The 22,751-nt window shown below is 41.2% G+C and overlaps 1 protein-coding gene across 2 annotated transcripts in view; it reads left to right on the top strand.

Moving 5' to 3' along the window:
• The window catches only part of JARID2 (jumonji and AT-rich interaction domain containing 2), a 242,337-nt gene that overhangs the window by 134,707 nt on the left and 84,879 nt on the right, over positions 1-22,751 (top strand). Inside the window, exon 3 of one of the 2 annotated variants that reach the window (XM_069492948.1) lies at positions 4,757-4,898. The exons of the other annotated variant lie outside the window; for it this stretch is intronic. Within the exon in view, the coding sequence (XP_069349049.1) occupies positions 4,757-4,898 (142 nt within the window). The remainder of the gene's footprint in view (positions 1-4,756; positions 4,899-22,751) is intronic. 2 annotated transcript variants of the gene reach the window in all.

Genomic DNA, 22,751 nt, shown 5'->3' with positions numbered 1-22,751 from the left:
TCCTTTGGTTTTATATTCTGTCATGTATGTGGAGCTAATGGGAGAGGACTGGTGAAGTGTCTTTGTGCCTAAAACATCATAAAATTATAAGGTCTGCATGCCCTAGTCCTTTCTGTTCAGATGTTAGAAAAGAATTATCTTGTATTTTATGCATTTGTGTTCTGAAGTCTATAGTTCTCATCAATTCCTTAGAAGTTCCACCAGCTAAAGGAATCTTTGGTCTAATTTGTGTTTCGATTTTTCTCAAACCCTTTAATGTTAAGGCAAGAGGGAGGTGGTCATACACACATCTCCAATCTCCAAGAACAGCAGGAATTCCTATTCCCTCCTTTCTGCTGCTGTTCCAGACTCAGAGAGAAGCCAGTTTTGTTGTATTGTCTTGTGTGGCCTTAGAAGCCTTTTCATTTCTTGCTAATTCGGGAGATGGGGTGAAAAGCTCCTAAATGTGCACAGCCTCTGATGGCAGCGTTCTGTTGTATTCGATTTCTTCGGAGTTCTGCGCTGTGAGAACAAGCACTGTGTTGTGGTTGCTGAGTGGTCTCAGATCCACGACACACTGCTCCTGTCAGCTGATGGTGACTAACTGAGGTTGTGGGCACAGTCCCTAAGCCACCTTTACTGCAGTGATTTGGAATTTTCAGCTCATATTTATTGCTTTTGTGAAAGACAATAGACATGGTTTAATTTAAGTTCAACCTACTGAATATTAATAGAGGAGAACAAATGCTAATGGGAGAGACTGAATCTTTGGACCATTCATTCAGCTTCCTCTGTTTAACCCCCTCTCCCCAACAAAGGTTTGGGTTAGGGGGAGGGGTTTGAAAAGATAAAAAACAGCTCGAGTGTATGAAGGAGGGGGTGCCATTTCATTATTTCTCGTTGACTAAAAATAATAATTTAAACAATTGGTGGCAAGGCTTTGTTAGACAAGCTGTTAGACAGCTTGGCTAATGTTATAATAATGGCTCTTCTGCCCTCTGGCATCATATTCCATCTTGCTGACCTGGCTGTCTTGGATTGGGCAGGCTGTGTAGGATTTGGATTAAAATGTTCAAAATGAAATGAGGTAGTCAGTGCAGTGGAGATTTGAGAAAGGTGCAGGAGGGTGAAGGGGTAGAAAAAGAAGCTTGGGTTTATCCAGCCATGTAGACTAACTATAAAAATAAATGCAAATTTTTTTCTCAGCAGTTATATACAAAATGGGAGTACTCAAATTGAAAAAGTAGATCATGTGCAGGACAAAGTCTGTCCTGCCCCTGCATGAAGGCCACAAAAAGCTGTGGCCCTTTAATTTGCATAACAGACAATTAATGCCCTATGTGTGGGCCTAATTTTTTTCTGACTGTGGATAGTGATTGTGATGCAGACAAGCCCTGTTGTTTCTAGTTCAGGTGCTCATTGTTAATCCTTCCAAGGAGGGAAAGCTTGGAGCTATCTGATCATATACATGAGTTTGAGGGCTTGGGACGATGGAGTTACTACTTTCTTTCCTTTAAATATAGCTCAGTCATGCCTTGGTATCAGACTGGTCTCAACTGTTTTGCCTTACACTGAGCTCATATCCAGTCAATTAATATTTTCTGGTATTTTTCATGTAAAATCTCTTCATACAGCTTCCCTGAATTTGTGCTAAGACAGTTGATTTTTTTTTTTGGGTGGCAAAATATTATAAAATGTTACAACCCTGGTTACATTTATGCTTCTTAGATAGGCACATTTTTCCAACCTGTTACCTTTTTTTGCGTCTATATTTGTCATATTATCTGACACTTGGAACTTCGTGACAAGTTTTGTAAGCAAACTTCTTTTGACGAATGCCCAGATGGAACGTAGGGTGTGAATGGCTCACTGCGAGTTGTGTTGTGATAGATTGTGCTATCATAATCAGTTCCCTGGGATCTGATTCACACTTGCCCCACAGCTTTCTAGTGACTTAGGGCAACTTCTCGTATTGTTGTGGACCCTGCATGTAGTTCTCAAAATATGGTCCTGGGACCAGCCGAAGCAGCAAAGAGCATCAGTTAGGGGTCAGGCCCAGTTGACTGTGTTGCGTGATGAAGTTTGAGACCACTTCACTTTGCAATCCACTGAGATTATTCTTGGCAGAAAGACAAGAGCAACGTTGTCATCAAAGAGGTTAACTTTCTCCATTAGTCTACTCCTAAATCATTTATTCAGTCATTGATTCATGCATTCACCGTTTCCTAATTCAGCAAGTACTTCAGCTCCTGTTGGGTACCAAAGGGTAGAGGAGCATTTCTTTCCAGTCTGCTCCTGGCGGCACCTGGTCCTTCCTTAGTTCCTCCTTGCTCTAAATACAGCTTCTAAACAACCTCCTCCTCTTCCTCTGTCTCCTTCTCCTCCATCGGCACCACCTGTTTTTAGCTTTTGTTTTTAGGCACATTGCAAATCCCAGCTTTCCTGTTCTTGTTTTGGTGGTGCAGGCTTGCTGGCCGGCTCCCCACTGATTCACATGCGCCACCTTCCCATACCACGTTTCTCTTGCCCTACACATGCGGCGTTTCTTTTCTGCACATACTACTGACTGATTCGTCCATCTGTGTTTGTCTGTCTCCTCTCACTAGAATTTAGATTTTGTTTGATTACACCTGTCTTCTCAGTGCCCTGCCATGTAGTAGGTGTTACATAAATGACTGGGTGAATTCGGAATCCCTCCCTCTTTTCCTTTGCCTCCATGCTTTATTCTCCGTTATGTGCATATATACACTATTGAAAACAGAAAAATTTGAACTTAACCTAGAGTATGCTTATTTGCGATGTACATCTCCTTTTTCTACATTGAATTTTACACTTAGTTCTGTGACCAAGATTTTATTTTCAATTTCCCATCCTTTTCAAGTGTGATTTATCTATCTTCTCCTCTTTTTACAAATAAGATGTATATTATGTCCCTGGGCCAATTTCTAATCTTGGTTAAGTAGTGTATGTATCATCCTGATTGGGAAGAGGCCCTCACCCTCACCCCCTGTGACATTACTAACTTGCCCTAATTTAGTGTTGATCAATATGTTTTTTTCAACCACATATGTAATATTTCTATTATTGTGTATGTATATTTCTAGAGCTACACTCAAAATGAAATTAGGGAAATGAATTTTAACGTATTTGACTCAAGCTAATATATCCAAAATAGTTCCATAATAAATTAATATAAAACTATTGAAATGTTACATTCACCTTTTAAAATAAAAGTTAAATAAAATTTAAAATTCTTTATCTTATTTACACTCACTATGCTTCAAATGCATAATAGCTGCACGTGACAAGTGGCTAGTGTAACAGATAATAGGGCTCTAATCTCTCTGAAATGTTGGCCATAGTTTGATACTCGGATTCTTAGATGTCCACACAATTATGTCGCCTCTTTGCCTCACACAGTGCAACCTTCCTACATTTTGTTCCTTTTTTGGGGAGAGGGGGCAAGTGATACATGTTTCATTTCCATATTGCAGTCATGACTTTTAAAGCCACAGTAGTCTAATAGCCATGAGATTTCACTTACTACATCATAATTAAATTTGCAACCTGTGTTATTACTCACACTGTGAAATGATGTAAAGAACAGATAATTGGGGAAATGCATGCATAAATAAGCCAGGTCCCAAGACTTTTTTTGCAGTGTACTATGTTCATTTAGCAACTCTTAACCAAATACGTAAAATAGTACAAATATGTACTATTTAGTGCCACTTGACAGGAGCCACTTTTTGGGATACTTCAATCAAAAACATTTAATATAGGGAAATGAAGTATTCACAAATTTCGTGGAAGAGCAGACATCAAGGGGCCAGCCTGTACTTTTGACTTCAAAGTCAAACACTGTGAAACTGCTGCTGCTGCCAGCTCTGGTTGCCCATCAAGCAGGTGACTAAATGCGGGATCCAGTTGCTGGTGACTATGTCAGTGGAAAGTTCCCCTTGGTAGAACCTACGCTGATGTAGGGAGCTAGAGTGCTAGAAGACAACCTTTCGTTTAGCTTTTACTCACTAGTGTGGCCTTACTGCTTGTTTAAGTACTTGTATATTACTTAGTAAATGACTGCTTGGAGAGCTTCCTGAGGACCAGCAGGCCCCTTTCCTGGGACCTTTTTACATTTTGGTTGATGAAAGAACATCCAAAGGCACCAAGATTGTCCTGATAATTCCTGGAAGTCATATGTATCTCTAGTCATAGAGAATCATTATCCTTTGAGATGATCAAGGGCAAATCTGGTTACAGTCTAATCTAAGGGATGACTATGAAGAAAAGTAGTATAGTAGGATTTCTAGTTAACAGCTAAGATGTGGCTACAAAGTAACGTTGGCTTTTCATGTGTGGCAGGTACTGATTGCTGCAGGCAGTTCCAAAAAGGGTTCCAGTCTCTCTAGGTTAAATATTTAGCACTCCAAGAATAACTAGTTTGATTTGTTAATAATTGATACTCTTCCTTTCCATCTCCCAGCCACAAAACATATTTATGTACTTTTAGAAACGATAGCATCGTGATTCCAAATTTCTGCTTGAATTTCCTACTGTTGAAATTGTTTCCCTGTTAGGCATTTCACTCTTACAAATGGTCTAAAATAGGATGAGGTTTTACTTTTCTCCACCCATTCAAAAGGGATATGTGCTTTTAAATTCTCTTCTCTCCACACTCTTCTCTGTCTTCATCAGCCATTGTGTAGGGTTAACTGTGGTAAAGTGCTGCTTCCTGATGCGATATATTTAAGTGTTTGTCCCCTTTTCTCACCTGTAGGGCTCCTTGGTAATGACCAGTCTAAGGGATTAGGACCAGCATCAGAACAGTCAGAGAATGAGAAGGACGATGCATCCCAAGTGTCCTCTACTAGCAACGATGTTAGTTCTTCAGATTTTGAAGAAGGGCCGTCGAGGAAAAGGTTAGTACCCAAGGCTGAAAGTATTGGTACCTAAACCAGAGACTGCAAACTCAGGTGCCAGTTTTTGCCACATGGGAACAAATGCGGGCCCACTCGCCCAATTACTTGATTTTCAGAGAGGAGCCAGAATTACGGGTTTTGTATGAAATGCCCTGATTTCTAAGTGTTGTCCAGTAATTATAATTAAAAATGAATACACAGAAAGTGCTATGGACCAAACAAAACAAGTCCCTGCTGGAAGATTTAGCCAAGAGCTCCCAGTGTGCGACACCTGTCTCAACTAGTCACTTTGATTCATTCTCAGCAGCAGCGATCTTGGGGAATGTGTTAGGTGGCGTTTTGCTGTTTTTGAAGAGAGATGTTTCTAATAATTTGAAGAATTAAATGTGTGGTATTTCTTAAAGTGTTTTTCCCTTGCCAGGAAAGCAAAAATTACACCGTGTTTTTCTGATCCATTGCTTTTTAACCATGTTCCAAGTTTGTAGCTGTGGAACTGGTTAAGTTATAATAGCGGTTATTTTTGTATGACTTTCCTAAATAACTTTAAGATAGTTTGATAAGGAAGTTGGCTATGGTGGTTTGATAATAGTTTGTGGTTTCATGGTCAAACAGTGGCAGTGACATTATATAATAATGCTTCTAATGGGTGTTTTTAAAATCCTTTGCTGGTTTCTGTCCTATTTCATATCTAATGTGGTAGTTCCTCCTTTTCCCCTGCCATTAGAATGTATATTTCATTCCTTATATTCCATGTTTTCCTGGATGACTTTCCTCATGACTTTTTCTTAGAGTTGGATTATTTGAGAGGTTGAGGAAAAGGAAAAAAAAAAAAAAATCCCCCTGGCCTGGTTGTCTTCATTTACTCATTCTGGAGAAGTATGGTTACTTTTTTGAAACAGTCTACATATGTGTATCTACAGAGGAACTGAGTATAGTGGAAATTAAGAGAAAAGGACAAATTAGCCATGTGTAGTTATGTAAAATTCTTGCCAGAACAGCCTTTGGATCTGAAATTTGAGATGCATAGCTCAAAGTCTTAGTTCATTTTCCTCCATCATTAAGTGTCTTTGTTTAAATAGCCCACAGTTCATGGATTCTGTATTAACTTCCACCCTCATTTTCTCTTAATCCTTTGTGTTGTCTTAGAAGATGTCATGCGATTTGTTATTAGTATAGTTAGCGAGCATGTGTAAGACAGATCTGCCAGCATAGTAGGCTTTGCACATCATTCTTTTAAAAAGAGTGTCTAAATTCTAAGTAATGAACCTATTATATTACAGATACTCCATAACAAACATTCTCCCTGCTCCAATTTGAAAAATGAATCATCACAAGAGAGGGATTTCAAGGATGTGTAAAAAATCATGTCAGTAAATATATCGGAATGTGTGATAATATTATCCATGCCTCCAACATGGGCGAGTGTTCATGCATCTGGCATCAACCTTCATCTCCATTTGGGGAACAGAATTCCCTGTGTCTGGGCACCCACTCCTTTAGCTGTGGGGCTGTCTGTCACCCTCGCTTCTGGCCGAGATCTGGTCAGCATGAGGGTGCAACGATGAATGTCAGTAGATTTCATTCTTTTGGAGGGGCGACTCTTTGTCCCTAACTCCTGTTGCCTCTCTCAGATGACAGTGCTGCTGACTTCCTCTTTGCATGGGAATGTTGTGTTGTATAGCAGCTTGTGTGCAAAGCAGCCATTTAACTTGAAGTGTCCAGGGCAGTGGAAAAGAGAAACTCTTTACAGAGGTGGTTTAAGGAAAACTAATAATTGCAAATCCTGTTTTAATTAGTGATATGCCAAATATCTTGTATTACTGAATTAAGGATTCATTGCAACATAATTAATTTTGTTATGGTCACATTCTACTAATGAAGTCTGTCAGGGTCATATGTGGATTAAGGTTTTTGTTTTTCCTTTTTTTGAGATAGGGTCTTGCTCTGTTGCCCAGGCTAGAGTGCGGTGGCATCATCATAGCTTACTGCAGCCTCAAACTCCTAGGCTCAAGCTATCTTCCTGTCCCAGCCTCCCAGGTAGCTGGGACTACAGGCATGTGCCATTGTGCCCAGCATATTTTTAATGTTTTTACTTTTTTTTAAAGAGATGGGGTTTCACTATGTTGCTCAGGCAGTGGCATCATCATAGCTCACTGCAACCTCAAACTCTTGGCCTCAAATGATCCTCCCACCTCAGCCTCCCAGAATGCTAGCATTACAGGCGTGAGTCACCACACCTATCCTAGATTAAGGTTTGATAGGGCAGATTTTGCTGGTCTGGGGTGACCTTGATTACAGGAGGAGGGTTTTGTAGCTTTCAAACAGGCAGTGTTATTAGGGCACACATTTCTTACCGTGTTGCAAGGTATATGGCAGGTATCAAATAAATAACTTTTAATAGTTTCTGGCCTTGAAGAACTCATTTGTTTTGATCTCTCCTTGGTATTTAGTGGATTTGTTATGACTCTGCCTTCTAATGCAGGGTGAATGACTTGGAACCCGAATTCCTGGACCTTGATTAGTGTAATGTTCAAACTGTGCTGCTCAATGTTCCTTCATGTCACTATACCGTTCCTTTTCTAATAAGTTGATGGACTGTACTGAAGTCAAGCCCAGAGAAACTGCTTAAAGTAGTTATTTTGAAATGTGAATTCAAGCATTGGGTAGATTGCTGACTAGATGCTTTTTTTCCCCTCATGGGTCTTAAATTCCCTAAATGTCACATATACATGGGAAGAGCATGTTTTAAGATTGACCATTTGCATTGTTTTTTGGCATTTAGAATTTCTGGGGAGAAAACAAGGATTCTAAAAATCCAGGGCGACTTAGTCTGTTTTGTGTTGTTAGAATAGAATAGCCGAGATTGGGTAATTTTTTAAAAACAGAAGTTTATTGGCTCATATACAGTTCCGGGGGCTAGAAAGTCCAGGATTGAGGAGCCGCATCTGGAGAAGGCCTTCTTGCTGTGCCATAGCATGGCAGAAGGTATCACGTGGTAAGAGAGAACCAAACTCACTTTTATGACAAACCTACTCCCAAGATAATGACATTATTCCATTCCTGAGCCCTCATAACCTTGTCAGCCCTTAAAGGTCGTACCTCTCAGCTCTGTGGCATTGGGGATTAAGTTTCTGACACTTGAATTTTGGAGGACACATTCAAACCATAGCATAGAGTCATGATTTATGTGTTTGTTTTGGAAAAAGCGTTCTCTATTTTTTTTTAAAAAATGATATGAGTTGCTGGCTATTGTACACTTAATTATTCCTGCTGTGCACATCCTTGAAGGTACCTTACTTTAACATCATCAGCTAATATGCCTTTTGTCTAGAGTAGAGGAGAGAGGGAAGGGGGAGAGTGAGAGGGATTATATATGAGTTACTTCCTTCTTATGAAATATAAAAACCCATGGTGAAGACTGATGCCAGCCTTAGTTCACACATTATCCAGTCTCATTTTCCAACCTGCAAATTGAATCAATTACATTTATCTGATGATGCTTATAATATGGTTTTAAGTCTTCAGTTAAAACATCCATCTAGTTACAAAGTATTAATTTTTCTACAGGAAACCCACTAAGCCATGTTTTGTTCTATATACTTGATGCCATTGCTTTTACTTGAAACTGGAGATCTTTCTAGCACATACAATCTAGAGTTCTGTAGGATTTTGTGTTTTCCTCAAGTTTCTAATTTTTTTCCTCAGTTTCTCTTTATGGAAACAAAAACATCCCAAACTGATGTCTTTTTATCCAGCCATTAAAATGTCATCATCTGAGATCATGAGGTCACTTTTGGTAAAAGTGAAAGCTTACCCTGTCATCAGAAGCTCTCTGTCGGATGGACAGGACAGCCCAACCACAGATGGGCAGAAGGATTCTGTGCTGGTGGGACACTCAGCTCACCTTGGGGGCTGAGTGGTTTTGTCATTGTTTTGTTTTATTTTGTCTTTGGTGTTGGTTTTCTTTTGAGCATTGTGATACATGAGGCATGTTTTTTTCTTTTTTTACATTAATATAGTTTTTGTTGTTTTAGAATGATAACACTACAGAGATTTCAATCAGCCCCTTCGTGTTTTTATCTTGCCTGTTCTGTTTTGCTTGGTTCCTCTTATAAAATTTGTGTTTCTTCCAGAAGTATGTCACTATTTGCAAAAACCAGAATGGACAGATTTTGGTCAGCCAGGTGTGTAGTGATGGTGAGAAACTCTTTGGAAGGCTGGTTATGGGGATGCGGATTATCTGTTTGGCAAATGGAAAAGAGGGTGTCGTACGGGAAATTTAGTGATGAAATGCTTTTAGGTGTAGGTCAGTGGAAGATCGAAATGCATGCTGAGAAAAGAGTTCATTTGAATTGGCCCCTCAAATAGAGCGCAAGGGTAACTGTTTATAGTTTATCTAAAAGGGTTGAAAAATACAAAGACAGTCGTTCCTAAGGGAGTCTCGGGGAGACTGTGTTGCATTGCAGTTATTGTGAGCACAGGCTTGAGCCAGACCGTGTGGCTTCTTAACTACGGCTTGCACGTTCACTTGCTGTGTGCCCTTGGGCAGGTTACGTAATATCTCTGGGCCTCAGTTCACTCATTTGTGAGATGTGTGAGGCAGTAGTAACTACCTACCAGGTGGTGGTTTATGACCTGAGCATGTTCTTTTAGGTGTATAATGACTGTTCTCTGTGTTTGATATTATTAGTCATCGTCAGTGTGTGACACATGAATTGCTACATGTGTTCGTGGGTGGTTTTTTTTGTTTGTTTGTTTTTTTAATTTTAGGCAAGGTCTCACTGTGTTTCCCAAGCTAGTCTCAACTTCTGGTGTCAGGGAATCCTCCTGCCTCAGCCTCCGAAGTCCCAAGTAGCTGGGACTGAAGGAGCAGGCCACTTTGCCAAGCTGAACTGTTACAAGTTAATAAGCATGTCCAGTGGAGACTTCTCAGACATGTTACTGATTTATGCAAATTACCATTTATATCTTTCCTCCATGCCACCCCGCCGCAGCTATCTGCGGGCAGATGGAAAAGTGTGGGCGTTGTCTCCCTCTTTTGAGGTGATTGAGTCACAGGAAAGTCGCTGTGGTGTATGGTGTGATTCTCCTCCGCAGAGGTTGGTGTGGCCTGGTATTTGCTTGCATGGAGCAGACAGGAGTCGGTAGAAGTTGTAATTTGTGAAAACAGGGTGTTGGTGAACAGATTCCATCACGGTTATTCACACAGTAGTCATCTCGATAACACCTTGTGGGGCGGGCCCTAGTGCTTAATGCCGAGATTCCTCGTAAACTCTGACGGCCTTGTATTCTTAGGAGGTCTGCGGTGCATTTTGTGTGCTAACACACTTCACAAAGCAAACTCCGAAAGTTTTTGTTGAACTAATAAAACAGTGCAGACTGTGCCTTTGCAGGGATATAAATTTTCCGTTTTGTTAAACAAGGAGCTGCTGTTTTTAGTTAGGCCTTCGATGAAAAAGACTTGCTGAGTTCAAACACAGTCCTATTCCTGTAGATTGTATTTTGAATGCCAAGAATTATTGGAAGTGTGTGGATGTCAAAACGAAGTATAGTTTAGCTTCTGGATATGAAAATGGTAAGAATCATCTCAGGCTTTTAACTAGTATCATGTTCACAGCTGAATTGTCTGTGTTACTGAGTTCCTTATTCTTTTTGTTCTGAGTTACTTTGTTGGTATAAAATACTTTTCCTACCTCAAGTTTGAAAGGAAAATAATCCCAAATGTACAAGAGTCTTGCTTGACAGCATGCATTGTTATAAATTGGGTTATTCAAGTGAGCATCTTTAAGAATTGGAATTTTAAATGCCTAAATTATTTTTACATGTCCCTGTAACAGAAATGTTATTGCCAAAAAAAAAAAAAAAAAAAAAAAAAATTCAAAGCAAAACAAGCAACAAACAGCTTAGGTATATTTCTCTTAACTTTTAAATTGGTTTAGAAGCCTCCACTGACCAGTCTATTGCAGAGTATTCTGCTGTTACAACCTTGAGGACTATTTTACAAAGACGAGAAATACTATTGTAATTTTAAAGTTTAGAGCTGTCATGACTTAAATATGCTCTCTACTCATAGGAAGTAAAGAAGGAGCAAAATTGAGAAATAGAATGTTATGTGGTACCTTTTGATCACTGAAAATGTGGAAATAACTACAAAGTAAATGTGGATTTATCTAACCTGTCACCTCTTTTAATTTACCCACATAGTTGCCATTTCTGATGTTCTTTCCTTCCTATAGATCGAGAGATGTCCTTCTGGTATCATTTCTTTAGCATTTGCTTGAACCATTTTAATGTTTTAAAAATAGGTCTGGTGATGGAGGAATTATGCAGCTTTTGTATATCTGAGATCTCTAGAAAATCTTTTCATTTTATGGTAATTGAAGAATCACACATGGTTGTAAGAATTCACCTTCATTTTTGAAAGCTGTTTTTTGCTGGGTATAGAATTGTAGGTTAATAGTTCGCTGCCAGTACTGTCATGAAACGGCTCTACTGTCCTCCGATTTGCATTATTTCCGACAAGAAGTCTGCCGTCACTCTCAAAGCTTTTTAGGAAGTATTAGTTTCCCCAGTTTACTTTTCAGTCCATTATTGCTTTTAAGAAATTTGCTATAATGTGACTTGGTACAGTTTTTCTTCATGTTTCTTATGCTTTTGGGGTTCATTGAGCTTACTGGTTCTGAAGATTTCATCCGTTTAGGAAAAATTGGAGCCATTTAGTATTTCAAATATTTTTTGTCTGTTCCTCTTTCTCCCTTTGGGGACTTCATTTGCACATATATAACTCTGTCTAAAGTTGTCCCACGCCTCACTGGTGCTTTGTTCATTTTTTTCCTAGTCTTTTTTTTTTTTTTTTTTTTTTGGTCTTATGTTTCATTTTTAGATAATTTATACCCAGCATCTGCTCCTAAACCCAATGGCTATATCTTTCACCTCAGGCATTGCTTTTATATTTAGAAGTTAGATTTTGACCTTTTAGTAATCTTCAGTGTCTTTGCTGATGTGCTTAGTCTTTGCTCTGACCTTCCTGAACTTATAGAATACGGTTATAACAGATGTTGTAGTATCTTTGTGTGCTAATCCTGTCATCTGTGTTATTTATGGGTCATTTGGGATTGATTGATTCCCCCCACCCCCTGCTCATTATCAGTTATATTTTCCAGCTACTTTGCTTGTCTGGTAATTTTTTGGGATGTCTGGCATTGTAAATTTTCCTTCGGTGGGTGTGGGAAATATTTGTATTGCTCTACATGCTCTTGAGTGTTCTGGGATCTGATTAAACTATTAGGAAACAGTTTGATCTGTTTGGATCTTGCTTTTATGTTTAGTTAGATAGGGCCTGAGCGGTGTTTACTATAGGGCAATATTTTCCTCCCTACTCAGGCAAAAGCTTATGAGTACTCTCCTTCTGCAGTCCCCAACCCCCAGGCTGGAACCTGGCTGCACAGCAGGAGGTGAGCTGCCTGCAAGCCAGGGAAGCTCTTTCGTTATTTACCCCTGCGCCCCATCAGCTGGCGTCCTCACCTGAGCTCCGCCTCCTGTCAGATCAGCAGCGCCACTGGATTCGCCACTGGATTCTCGTAGGCGGGCAAACGCTACTGTAAACTGCGAATGCGAGGGATCTAGGTTGCCCGCTCCTTAGGAGAATCTAATACCTGATGATCTGAGGTCGAGCTGAGGCAGTGATGCTAGCGCTGGGGAGCAGTTGCAAATACAGATTATCATTAGCAGAGAGGTTTGACTGCACAATAAATGTAATGTGCTTGAATCATCCCGAAACCATCACCCACCCCCAACCCCGTCCGTGGAAAAATTGTCTTCCATGAAAATGATCCCTGGTGCCAAAAAGGTTGGAGACCACTGCTGTTGTCCTGTAAATTACGATGTTTACCACTTGCACTAGGAGGAAGCAGCACTATTCTGGCCCTGTGTGGCATCTGGGTATTGTTCCCTCTAACCCTTTCTTTCTCCCTGGTAGATTCCTAACACACTTGTGCTTACCAGCACTCAGCTGAAGGCTTGAGGAACTACCCCGCTTGGCAGATTCCTGCGTTCTCTGTGTGCTTCTGGCCCTACAGTGCTGTGTCTTACACATTCTGCTCACCGTGGCCTCCCCTTGTCTTTCTCATGTCAGAAATCTCTAGGCTCCACTCTGCTGCAGCCTGAGAATTCTCTCCAGGCACAGTTCATTGTTGTGTAATGCCCACTGTCTTCTGTGGCTTTTTAGTTCTTTCAGGCAGGCAGGAGGTAACTCCTGTCCCTATTACTCCATGTTAACTAGAAGCTAGAAGTTTCTTCTTCTTTTTTAACGTTGAATGAGAGCTCACGCGAGAGAGACCTTCAGGAAATGATAATTACCACATTTGCTTTGTATCTTAGCCATGGTCATAAGTTTTTCATTTAGTTTTGTTAGTTTTGAAAAAAGTGGATAGCGTGAGTCAGCACTAACCCAATGAGAAACGATTTCAAAATTAATAAAAGAAGCATTTGACCTGTAAATGGTAAGCCTCACTCCACAATAAGGCCTATGACTATTAGAAATCCTAACGTTTCTTTGAAGCTAGAGAATCTGACTCTATCAGTCACTACCCATTAGGAAGAACTACCCCTTAGCAATTTAACATATTGTGCTAAAAAAAATGTTACCCTAATTCTCTTGAAATACCCGTTTTTAAGGTTTCACTGTCCCCTCTTTACAGTTGATGTAACAGGATTTGAACCCAACTCTTCATATCTGTAATGCCTGGACTGTTACCATATCACCTTACATAAGGTGTGTCAAAGGTAGGTCTTACTTGCAGGTGCTTCCTCTGGACACATTATAAAAGGGCATTCCTCTGGGGCCAGCAGCTTGCTTCGTGAGCTGAAGTGTGGCTGGCCCGGAGCTGCACGCACCAGGCACCTTTATGTGGTCATGTCTGTGGCTCCTCAGATCACATCACCTAGTAAACAGTCTCTTCTTTGCCAGTGGTTATATTCCTTCTTTTATGAAATAAATGCAATTTTTTTTCTTCAGTGTAAACCTCGCTATAGGTAGAGAGGAGGAAAACTTTACCTTATCTTGAGCAAAGCACATTCAGCTTCTGCAGTCGTCTCTGGAGTCCTCTAGTGTTGCAGGCTCGTGCCTTCCTGTGAGCACAGGCAGCCTGGATGCGAGAGCAGCTGGGATCCGGCTGACTGTTGTGTTAGCGAGCTGTTCAAGGAGATCTGGGAGTGTATTTTGTGATTTTAGTGGGCGGGTTGCTCTTCTGTTGGTCTGGGAGTATATACATTGTCTTCACTTTTTATCCAGTTGACTGGAGTTGCTGGTCTTGGGGGCAAGGCAAAAGTCTTGGCTCACCTTATAATACCTGGTTGTAGATATTTACCTTACCCACTAGTCTAAGTTTGGGAAGGGAGCCATCACCTTGAGCTGAAATCACCAAGGTGAAAGTGAGGTCCTTGGGTTAGAAGTCTGTAGTTGAAGAGAGTGGAGTTAAGGTAGTGTTTCTGAGCATGCCAGAGGTTTTTGCCTGTGAAGTACTCACAGGCTCTGTTTCCTGGATATGCTGCCTACCCACATTCATGGTCCCATTCTTCCCCTGCAGCCTTAGTTTAGACTGCAGTATGATACTCAAGTTCTCTCCCCTCCCCTCTGTACCTAGGACATTGTGTGTCTCCCCACCTCCACTTCTCCATCATGAAATAGAGCCTCATGGTTGCTGTTTGTAGAACAGATGAAGCTGCTCAAATAAACGTTACATCTGATGGATTTTGCACATGAAATATTTTAGGGCTTCCCCCTCTCCTCCTTCCTGTGTTGGAATTTTAACTGCTTGGCAGATTACCAATCGTATGCCTTTACTTTGGGGTTATAAAACAATCTTGCATTGTTCCAGTTTACAGGAAGGTGATCCTTCTTTCTCATTAGTGAAGCATCTGAGTCCATCACTGTCTTGTCTATCAGAGTCTTCTCATGTGTTAGGCCTGCTTGACTATGCACGTGAATAGTGTCTGAAGGTGCCAGGCAACCTCTTCATCAGGCCCAGAAGTACAGTCCAGTCTGGCGTCGGAGGAAGGAAAGCTGAGGTCCAGGTGGTTTTAATAGGGGTGGGGGCAGGGTGGTGGTCTTGTCTTTCAGGAAGAATCATACAAATGTTGAATCCAGAAGGATTGAAGTTGGAGGTAGAGTTCCACTTCATAGAAGGGAGGAGTTTGGAACTAAGTGGGGAAATGGTTTGTTGGGGCACGTTGTTCCTGCGTGATGGATCCATGGCCGTCTGGTATTTAGCATTCACCACTATGGGACATGCATGGGTGGATTTGTGTGGCTTAAATGGCCACACAAATTTCTGGTTGATTTGAGCAACCAGAAATCTGCATTCAGGGAACACAGCAAAGCAAATAATTTCGTTTGCAACGTGCTGTGGTTTGAATGTGTCCCCTATAAGTTCTTGTGCTAGAAACTTGATCCCCAATGCAGAGGTGTTGGGGAGGGTGGGACCTTTAAGAGGCATTTAGGTCATGAAGACTCCATCCTCTTGAATGGACTGATTGAGTGGGTTCCTTATAAAAGGAAATGTTCGGCCCTCTTTTTGTCTTTTTTCTTGCCATGTGATGCCTTCTTTGATGTTACGACACAGCAGGAAGGCACTCACCTGATGCCTGTCTTGCAATCTTGGACTCCCCAGCCTCTAGAGCTGTGAGAAATAAATTTCTGTTATTTATAAATTACCCAGTCTCGGTATTCTGTTCTAGCAGCACAACGCAGACTGAGACACAGTGTGAAGGGTGCTGTAGAAGGGTATGTGAAGTCTGTGGGACAGGCTGAGTGACTAGTGAAATGTATGGGAAAGTTGGGGCAGCTTCAGTAAGGTGACTTGTGCACTTTTCCCTGTGTGGGAGGGATTAAGAGTCAAAGGGAAGGAAGAGACCCTTTCCTTCTTGCCATGCTTTTTGGATAAGTCTAGGCCTCTTTGATGTCCTATCCGAGCACGATGGGAGCTGCCAGCTATGGGTTTCTCAGGGAGACAAGCCCAGTACCTGGAGCTGGGTGCAATGGAGTTATATTAACAACTTGATGAGTATCTTGAGTGCTGGGCTGTTTGCCAGGGGCTGTGCCTCTTGGTAATCCTTGGGTGGGGGCTGAGGTTTGACAAAGGAAGGGTTCCTTGTACTTCTGTAAGTAGCCTCCTTCTGGAAGGCCTGCGTGCTTCAGAGCCATTCTCTTTATCTGACTGACATTACAAGAGGGCTGGGAGAGGGCAGGGTTTGGGTTACTCACTTTTCTATCATATGGTGGCCTTGAGGCAGGATAGTTAGTTGATATTTGAAAGGATACACGATTGTTGGGTGGGCTGTGCCTTGGACCGTCCCAGCTAGGCAGACTTGAAATAACCAACAGTCAGGTGGTTTTTAGAATTAAATGAGATAACCGGTCTCCACGCTAGAGTAGGAGGTTGGTATGCTTGTGTCCCCCTCTAAAGCAAGATGTGCTGAGAGGCACTGAATCAATATTTGTTGTTTGAATGTGGAATGACAACATTAGCCTCCTTCAGTTATGATAGGAAGCAGACAAGCTCCAAGAGAGGTTCCTGTCTTCGCCTTAGTAAATGAAAAACAAACCCCAATCTTCCTTGCCTTTTCCCCCCCACCAAAGGAAAATGTGACTTAAACATAAGAAGTTCTAGGCTAATTAAAAGGGACTCAGGGGGATTGTACTATTTGAAAGCTATCACTGTCGTTTTATGGTTTTAATCTGAATGCTTATTTATAGTATAAATTTACATGTCACAAGTTGTCATCGTGGAATTTCCATTTTTAAGTGTGTATGTGTTTATGTGTGCACTGTAGCACCACATATCTGGCCTGGGTAATTTGAGGTGCTTCGGCACCTTGACGGATTTGGACTAGCACTTCGTAGAGATGTAGAGTAGGAACGTGTCTTTCTGGCAACTCTTTTTGGCTGTGTGCAATTCATTTTTAAACTTACCATTTATGTTTACCTTCCTGGAATTGTGTGTTAAGTGTTTTCGAAAGTGAAACTGAAGTCATCTTTCCTTAACAAAGTTCCTTTTCTTGCTAGATTTGGGACACTGTCTAGAAAGGTCTTTGTAGGTCCTCATTTCTTCTGCATAAACCTGCACCGTACCACTGCCCTAAGGGTGTCAATGCACGTGGGTTGTAGTGTGGGGGAAGGAATGAAAAACACGAGCCCTGCCTTGGAATGTATGTGTCCTGTGCAGGCTTAAACATTGGCAGAACACTCATGCCAACGAGCATCCGCCCCCATAATTTGCTTAAGGCTCCTGGTAAGCACACAGGCTTCTGCCACATTTATTTATTATCTAGGAAAATGTCTAGAACTTCATTTGAGGTGGCTTTATTACTGCTGTGGCCATTTCCTTTTTTTGTTACCTGGGAGATCAGATTGCAGGGATATCACTTCCACCTCCCATGCAAATCATGGTCTAGCATGCTTTGTGGTTGCCACGGAAACTGCTGGGTACCAGTTTCTTCCCTTCCTCTTCCATCGCAGCTCTTGCTAGTCTTTTAAACAGGAATGTCTCTGTCACATGCTTTTGCCTTCCTTGCCTTTTCACACCCTCAAGGGATAAATCCAAACATTGCCCTGATCTTTTTCAGCATTTTCTGACCCTCTTGGAAATACTGTACCAGTTCCTGATTCTTCCTTCATGAAATTTGGAGTGAACACACAGACGCTGCTTCTTGGCATCTCACACGAAAGGCACTAAATACTGGAATTGTGAGGGTTCAGAGTCACCTGGTTAGTGAAGGAGGTGACAGCCATTAATGTCACTTGTGGCTCACATGTGAGTGCTTATGTGGGGGTTGTTAGACATGCCTTTTTTTATGCAGAATGCTCCTTGATGTTAGTGCTTCACTTGGCTGCTTAGCTCAATTAAAAGTGCATAGTGTTTTGACTAAGATGGAAATTGAATGTTCCTTTGTACTGCTATCACCCCACACTTCCCCGCACCCTCTCTGCCTCCTTCCCCTCTCTTCTCATTTTATGGTTGGTTGGGGCCTTGGCTGGCCCTGGCAGGCAGCAACTAAAAATTACTTGTTTCAGAGTGAATTTGGTTAATTTCTTCTACTGGAAAATTTTAAGAGGAGATTGTAATAATAAGTGGGGTTTTCTCCCTTAGAATAAGGTAAATATCAAGTAATATTAATAATAATTTCTTTTTTGCTTTAGGCTTAATGGCTTTGATTTGCAATGATAACATCTTCTAGAGCGTAATCTTTATAAAATGCCTTGCTAGGTCTATCCTACTAGCTTAATGCTCCTTCCACAGAATTGGTTTAAATCCACATAATCTGTGGTCTTCCTGCCTGTGTTTGGGTGGGAAGATGGGCGGGTGGTCATTGCTGTCTAGGCTGTGCCCACGTGATGTTCAAGCTTTCAGAGAGCCAGGATAGTTCTTGATTATCTTTGTATCCCTCGTGGCAGCAGAGTATCTGGTGTGCAATAAACATTTGCATGTTTTTGAGAATGCAAACAAATTCTAGTTAAATCACTTATAAGGAAAGGAAATCTTTCTAAAGGAGTCATATTTCAGGAGCAAATATTACTATTTATAATTGCGCAGATCTTTTTCACTCTATCATATTGGAAAGAGTGTGTTGTACGCACATGTGTGTTTAAAGTATTACCCATACTTACTTTGTTGTTGTTTTAAAGGGTTAACAAAGAACTGAGCGAACTTCTTTGGGTTAATAGTCTGTCCTGTCCCTCCCCCCGCCTCCCATTTCTGCGTCCTTCTTATCTTTCTCTGACTCCATGAATACTTGCGGGGTCCAACGCCACGTCCATCTAAACTGAAACCAAAATATACCTTGTACACTTTATTTTACTCGTTGGAACATGTATTAGGATTTAAGGTGCGTGTTTCTGGTTTCATAGCAAGCTCTGTTGGCCTCAAACATTAGTACATCTCTGAATTGCCAGCAGCTAGCTTTAATTAATGATGCCAAGAGAAGGAAAAATGTCATCTTCTTACCCGAGGGTCATTGATTTCCTTCCTTAGTGCCAATGTAAGGTTGACTCCATTTTTCTGGTCTCTTTAAAATTAAAAAATATTTAACCTGAGCATCTAAGTCCATGGTAACACATGCCATCTTGTAATGGTGGTGATTAATATATCCAACATTTTTCTTGTTAGGTAATACCCTTAGATTTTGGTTTTCCCTGAGGTAGAAGAAGGCCTAGCTTTGGCTTATTTGTGTTCCTGGAATTTAATTTTCAAAGGAAACTTTTGTGAAGCATACATACTGTAAATGGCCACTTTATAGAAAACTTCAATTATGTAGAGTTAACCTTCATGTTAATTTTTGTACTTTAGTATATTAAAAATGTAGAAAGAATGAATACATTTAAAAGGAAAACACAAACCGTGTCTTAAGAACGAGTCTTTGTCCTGTTATTTATATTTGGCTTCAGGTTATTTGTTGAAATATGTGGAGGCGTTTTGAGATGTTACTTCTCTTATATGAAGTACTATTCTGTTGAGTATATAACAGAATAATAGGCCGGGTGCTTTACTGAGTCTCAAGCAAGTTGTTCTCTGATGCTTTGATTTTGAAAGTGCACCAAGCAAGCACTGGCTCTTATGTGGTGTGATGTAAATCCATGGAGTGGTTATTGATAATCTTCTGGTGAGATCATGTTTGTCAGCGTCTACGCCTCTGGGACTGCTGGGTGGTCTCTCCAGTCCAAAGCTCAGAATCTCCACCCTCCTGGGGAATGATGGTCTGTAGGGGCTGCTTCAAGTAACCCTGAACACGATACAGGCTGATCTTGGGGGCACTTTGCCATTAGCCTATAGTGCATTCATTAACTTACATTTTTTATTATTCTGTCATCTTGGAGCTGTGTAGGATGGGATTCTAGCAGTTTCTAAATATATGTTGTTTTCAGAGCCATTCTTTTTCTGGAACATAGTTACAAATTTGTTCAGCCTGTTATTCAGCCCCGGAGAAATATGTTTGCATTCATTGTGACAGCCTGCAGACTACAGGGCTGTAATCTGCTTGTTGTTCCGGCAAATGCCATTGTGTGATGTGGACTGGCACTTGGCCTTTCTGGAGCTTGTAGTTATTCCCCTTTGTAGGGATTTGAACTGCCTTTACCATAATTTCTCTCCTGATTCTCATTTCTTATGCCTTCTACAGTTGAGTCTAGTGGAACTGTGCTGGGATACATGGAGCCCTTATAGATCACCTGAATGTGAGATCGTCCCAGAGTCTGTAGTTTAGAGAGGACTGGGCACTGTGCGTCCTCAAGATTACAGAATGTCTGCTAATGTTTTGAATGATTTAGGAACCAAAATGTACGCTGTTGCTTTCCATCGGCTGAAATCCTTGTGTCTACTAAAAGATGCCCTCCTGCTCTGTGGGTCCTGGGAGTTGCTTGAAGGTTAAAGGGAGGAGGGCATGGCACAGTCAGCATCACCCTTCTGCTGAAGGCCATGAAGAACGATGCCAGCAAACACCGTGGCGCCTCTTGTGTTGCTTCTGTTGCGACCGCCTCCACTGCCACTACCTTTGGTGTAAACAAGTGCTTTTACATATTATTCACATTTCTTGGTTCAAGCCTCAGAAGATCGGGACAAACTTGTATCTCCCTTTGAGGACTAAACAGTTGCCCTCTGCTCCTCACAGTCCTAAGAGTTCATCTTTAGCACTGTTTTATGTCTGCTTGTGTATATGTTTTTAAATTGCATACTTTGAAAACTTAAATTACTGTACAAAGAAAATGTTTAAGACTGTCAATATGATTTTCTCTTTCAGTGAAGTAATTTAAGAAATGTTGTAAGACACTTACAGATGTCAGTTTGGATAGTGACCCCATGCATGTTCTAGAGAGCTCTAGTGTGAACCCTTTATTTGGGAATACTGACTCCGAACTGTGAAGCAGTCTGTCCTGCTTTTGCTGAAATCCAGCGGGAAGGGGTCTCTTGTGAAATAAAACCAACAAGGAGCCTGTTCCCAGGACTGCATGGCAGGTGCATGGTGCTCAGCAGTGCCTATATGTTTTTGCTAGGCCAACTAGGACCTCCAATTCATCTGGCACTAGCGTGAGCACAGGTTTTAGAATAAGGTAGATGTTTGGTTTGCATCTGTGCTTTTATTTTTGAAGACCAGTCAAGTGCAGTAGTGAGAAGGAATGAGTAGAACGAGGGTTTCCATCTGTAATTCACTGTGAACAATCATTTGAGATAACTCACAGCCTTCAGACCAGCCTGCGTCTATGCTTTTAAAAGCTACTTAAAGTCTCTGAGCCTCTTTCTTTGTCTGATAAATGGCAACCATGTACCTTGTAGCATTGGCTCTAACCTAGTAGTTCTCATTTCAGAACATTCAGTGGAATCACCTGCAGGACTTGTTAAAACACAGAATGCGTGGGTCCTGCCCTTCTGAGTTTTTGATTTAGTAGGTCTGAGAATGGGGCCTGAGAACTTGCATTTCAAAGTCCCCAAGGGATTCTGTTGTTACTCATTGGAGAATCACACATTGATATCCACTTATCTCAGGATTAAGTGCTATATATGATTTAAAGCACTTCGCATATAATTTTCCTTCAATAAATAATAGTTACCCATTCAATTAATATATATAGTTGCTGTGAAGTAGACAGTGCTTATGCCTGTGGTTAAGAGTCCTTGGAGCCAGTTAGCCCCATTTCCCTTTAGAGACCTTTTTCTTTTGTGTGTCCCCAAATGTTTCCTTCCTCAGCTTGTTCATCTGCCTTGTGCAGAGACAGAAATGTAATAATGTCTTTCCTTCCCTTGTGGTTTATTTGAAATTATTTATAGACTAGTTGTTGGCTGCATGCCTGCTCCCCAACCCCCACTTTCTTTTTTGGTGTAATTTCAGTTCAGACAGTTGCTTAGGTGCCCTGCACCCCTACCTAAGTGAAAGTCTTTTCCTGCTGTAGACGACTCGTCTGAGCAGACAACGCGATTTAATCTTGGATTGCCTTTGCATGGGGCGGTCCTGTGCTGGCTGCAGCTTCACATGTATAAGATCATTCCCAGCTCCCTGCAGGTTTCAGCAGTACGTGGTGCTTCCCTTGGCCAGGTGGATGCACCCAATCCTGCTCTCACACAGTTGCGCCGTTAGAGGACTGTTCTTTCTGGGCTTTGGGGAGGAGGAAAATTTGAAGATAGTACTCTGTCCCTGCAAGTTCTTTCGTCTTATACTTAGTATTCATGGATGACATTCTAGCTGTCAGACGAGTGCTGCATCCAACACATCTCTGCTTTTATGATTCTTACGAGTCTTAAAATTTTTCCCCATTGCCCTTTCTGGGGTGTGTGTGGGGGCAGGGGTGGAATATTTATATATGTATGTGCCAGTGCACTTTGGATTCTTTCCCTGGTTTCACACGTCTCAACTTGCACAAGACTTAATTTAATTTATACCCAGTAGGGAAATCTACCCATAAAATACAGTATACCTCCATAAGTCTGTCTCCACCTTTCGCTATGTTCCTAACAGTTTGTGGGGTTTTTTTGTTTTGTCTTTTTTCAAACAAAACAAGGTTTTTTTGACCAGAAGAGGAGAGACGACACTAACGCTATAGCTGTCCCTTGATACACAGAATTTGTGCCTCAAGTCGTGTTCACTGTGATGCTCATTTCCATATACTGATCAACATTTTCTCTGTGACTTATCTTTTAAAATGGAATTTGTTGTATTTTCAGCCTGCTGGATTGTTTAGGGTGGTAGTATCTTTCAGAGAGTGTTGCAGAGAGATTGCAGTAGAGCCAGTTCCTTAGGGGAGCGGATGGGGAGAGATTTTGAAAAATTCTTGCAAGGGCAAATAGGGTCAGCTCTCATCTGTATTTA

This window comes from Eulemur rufifrons, chromosome 18 (genome assembly GCF_041146395.1).
Source record: "Eulemur rufifrons isolate Redbay chromosome 18, OSU_ERuf_1, whole genome shotgun sequence".
Lineage (NCBI taxonomy): Eukaryota > Metazoa > Chordata > Mammalia > Primates > Lemuridae > Eulemur > Eulemur rufifrons.
Note: the sequence above shows the minus strand (reverse complement) of the source record. Positions and strands in the feature narration are given on the sequence as shown.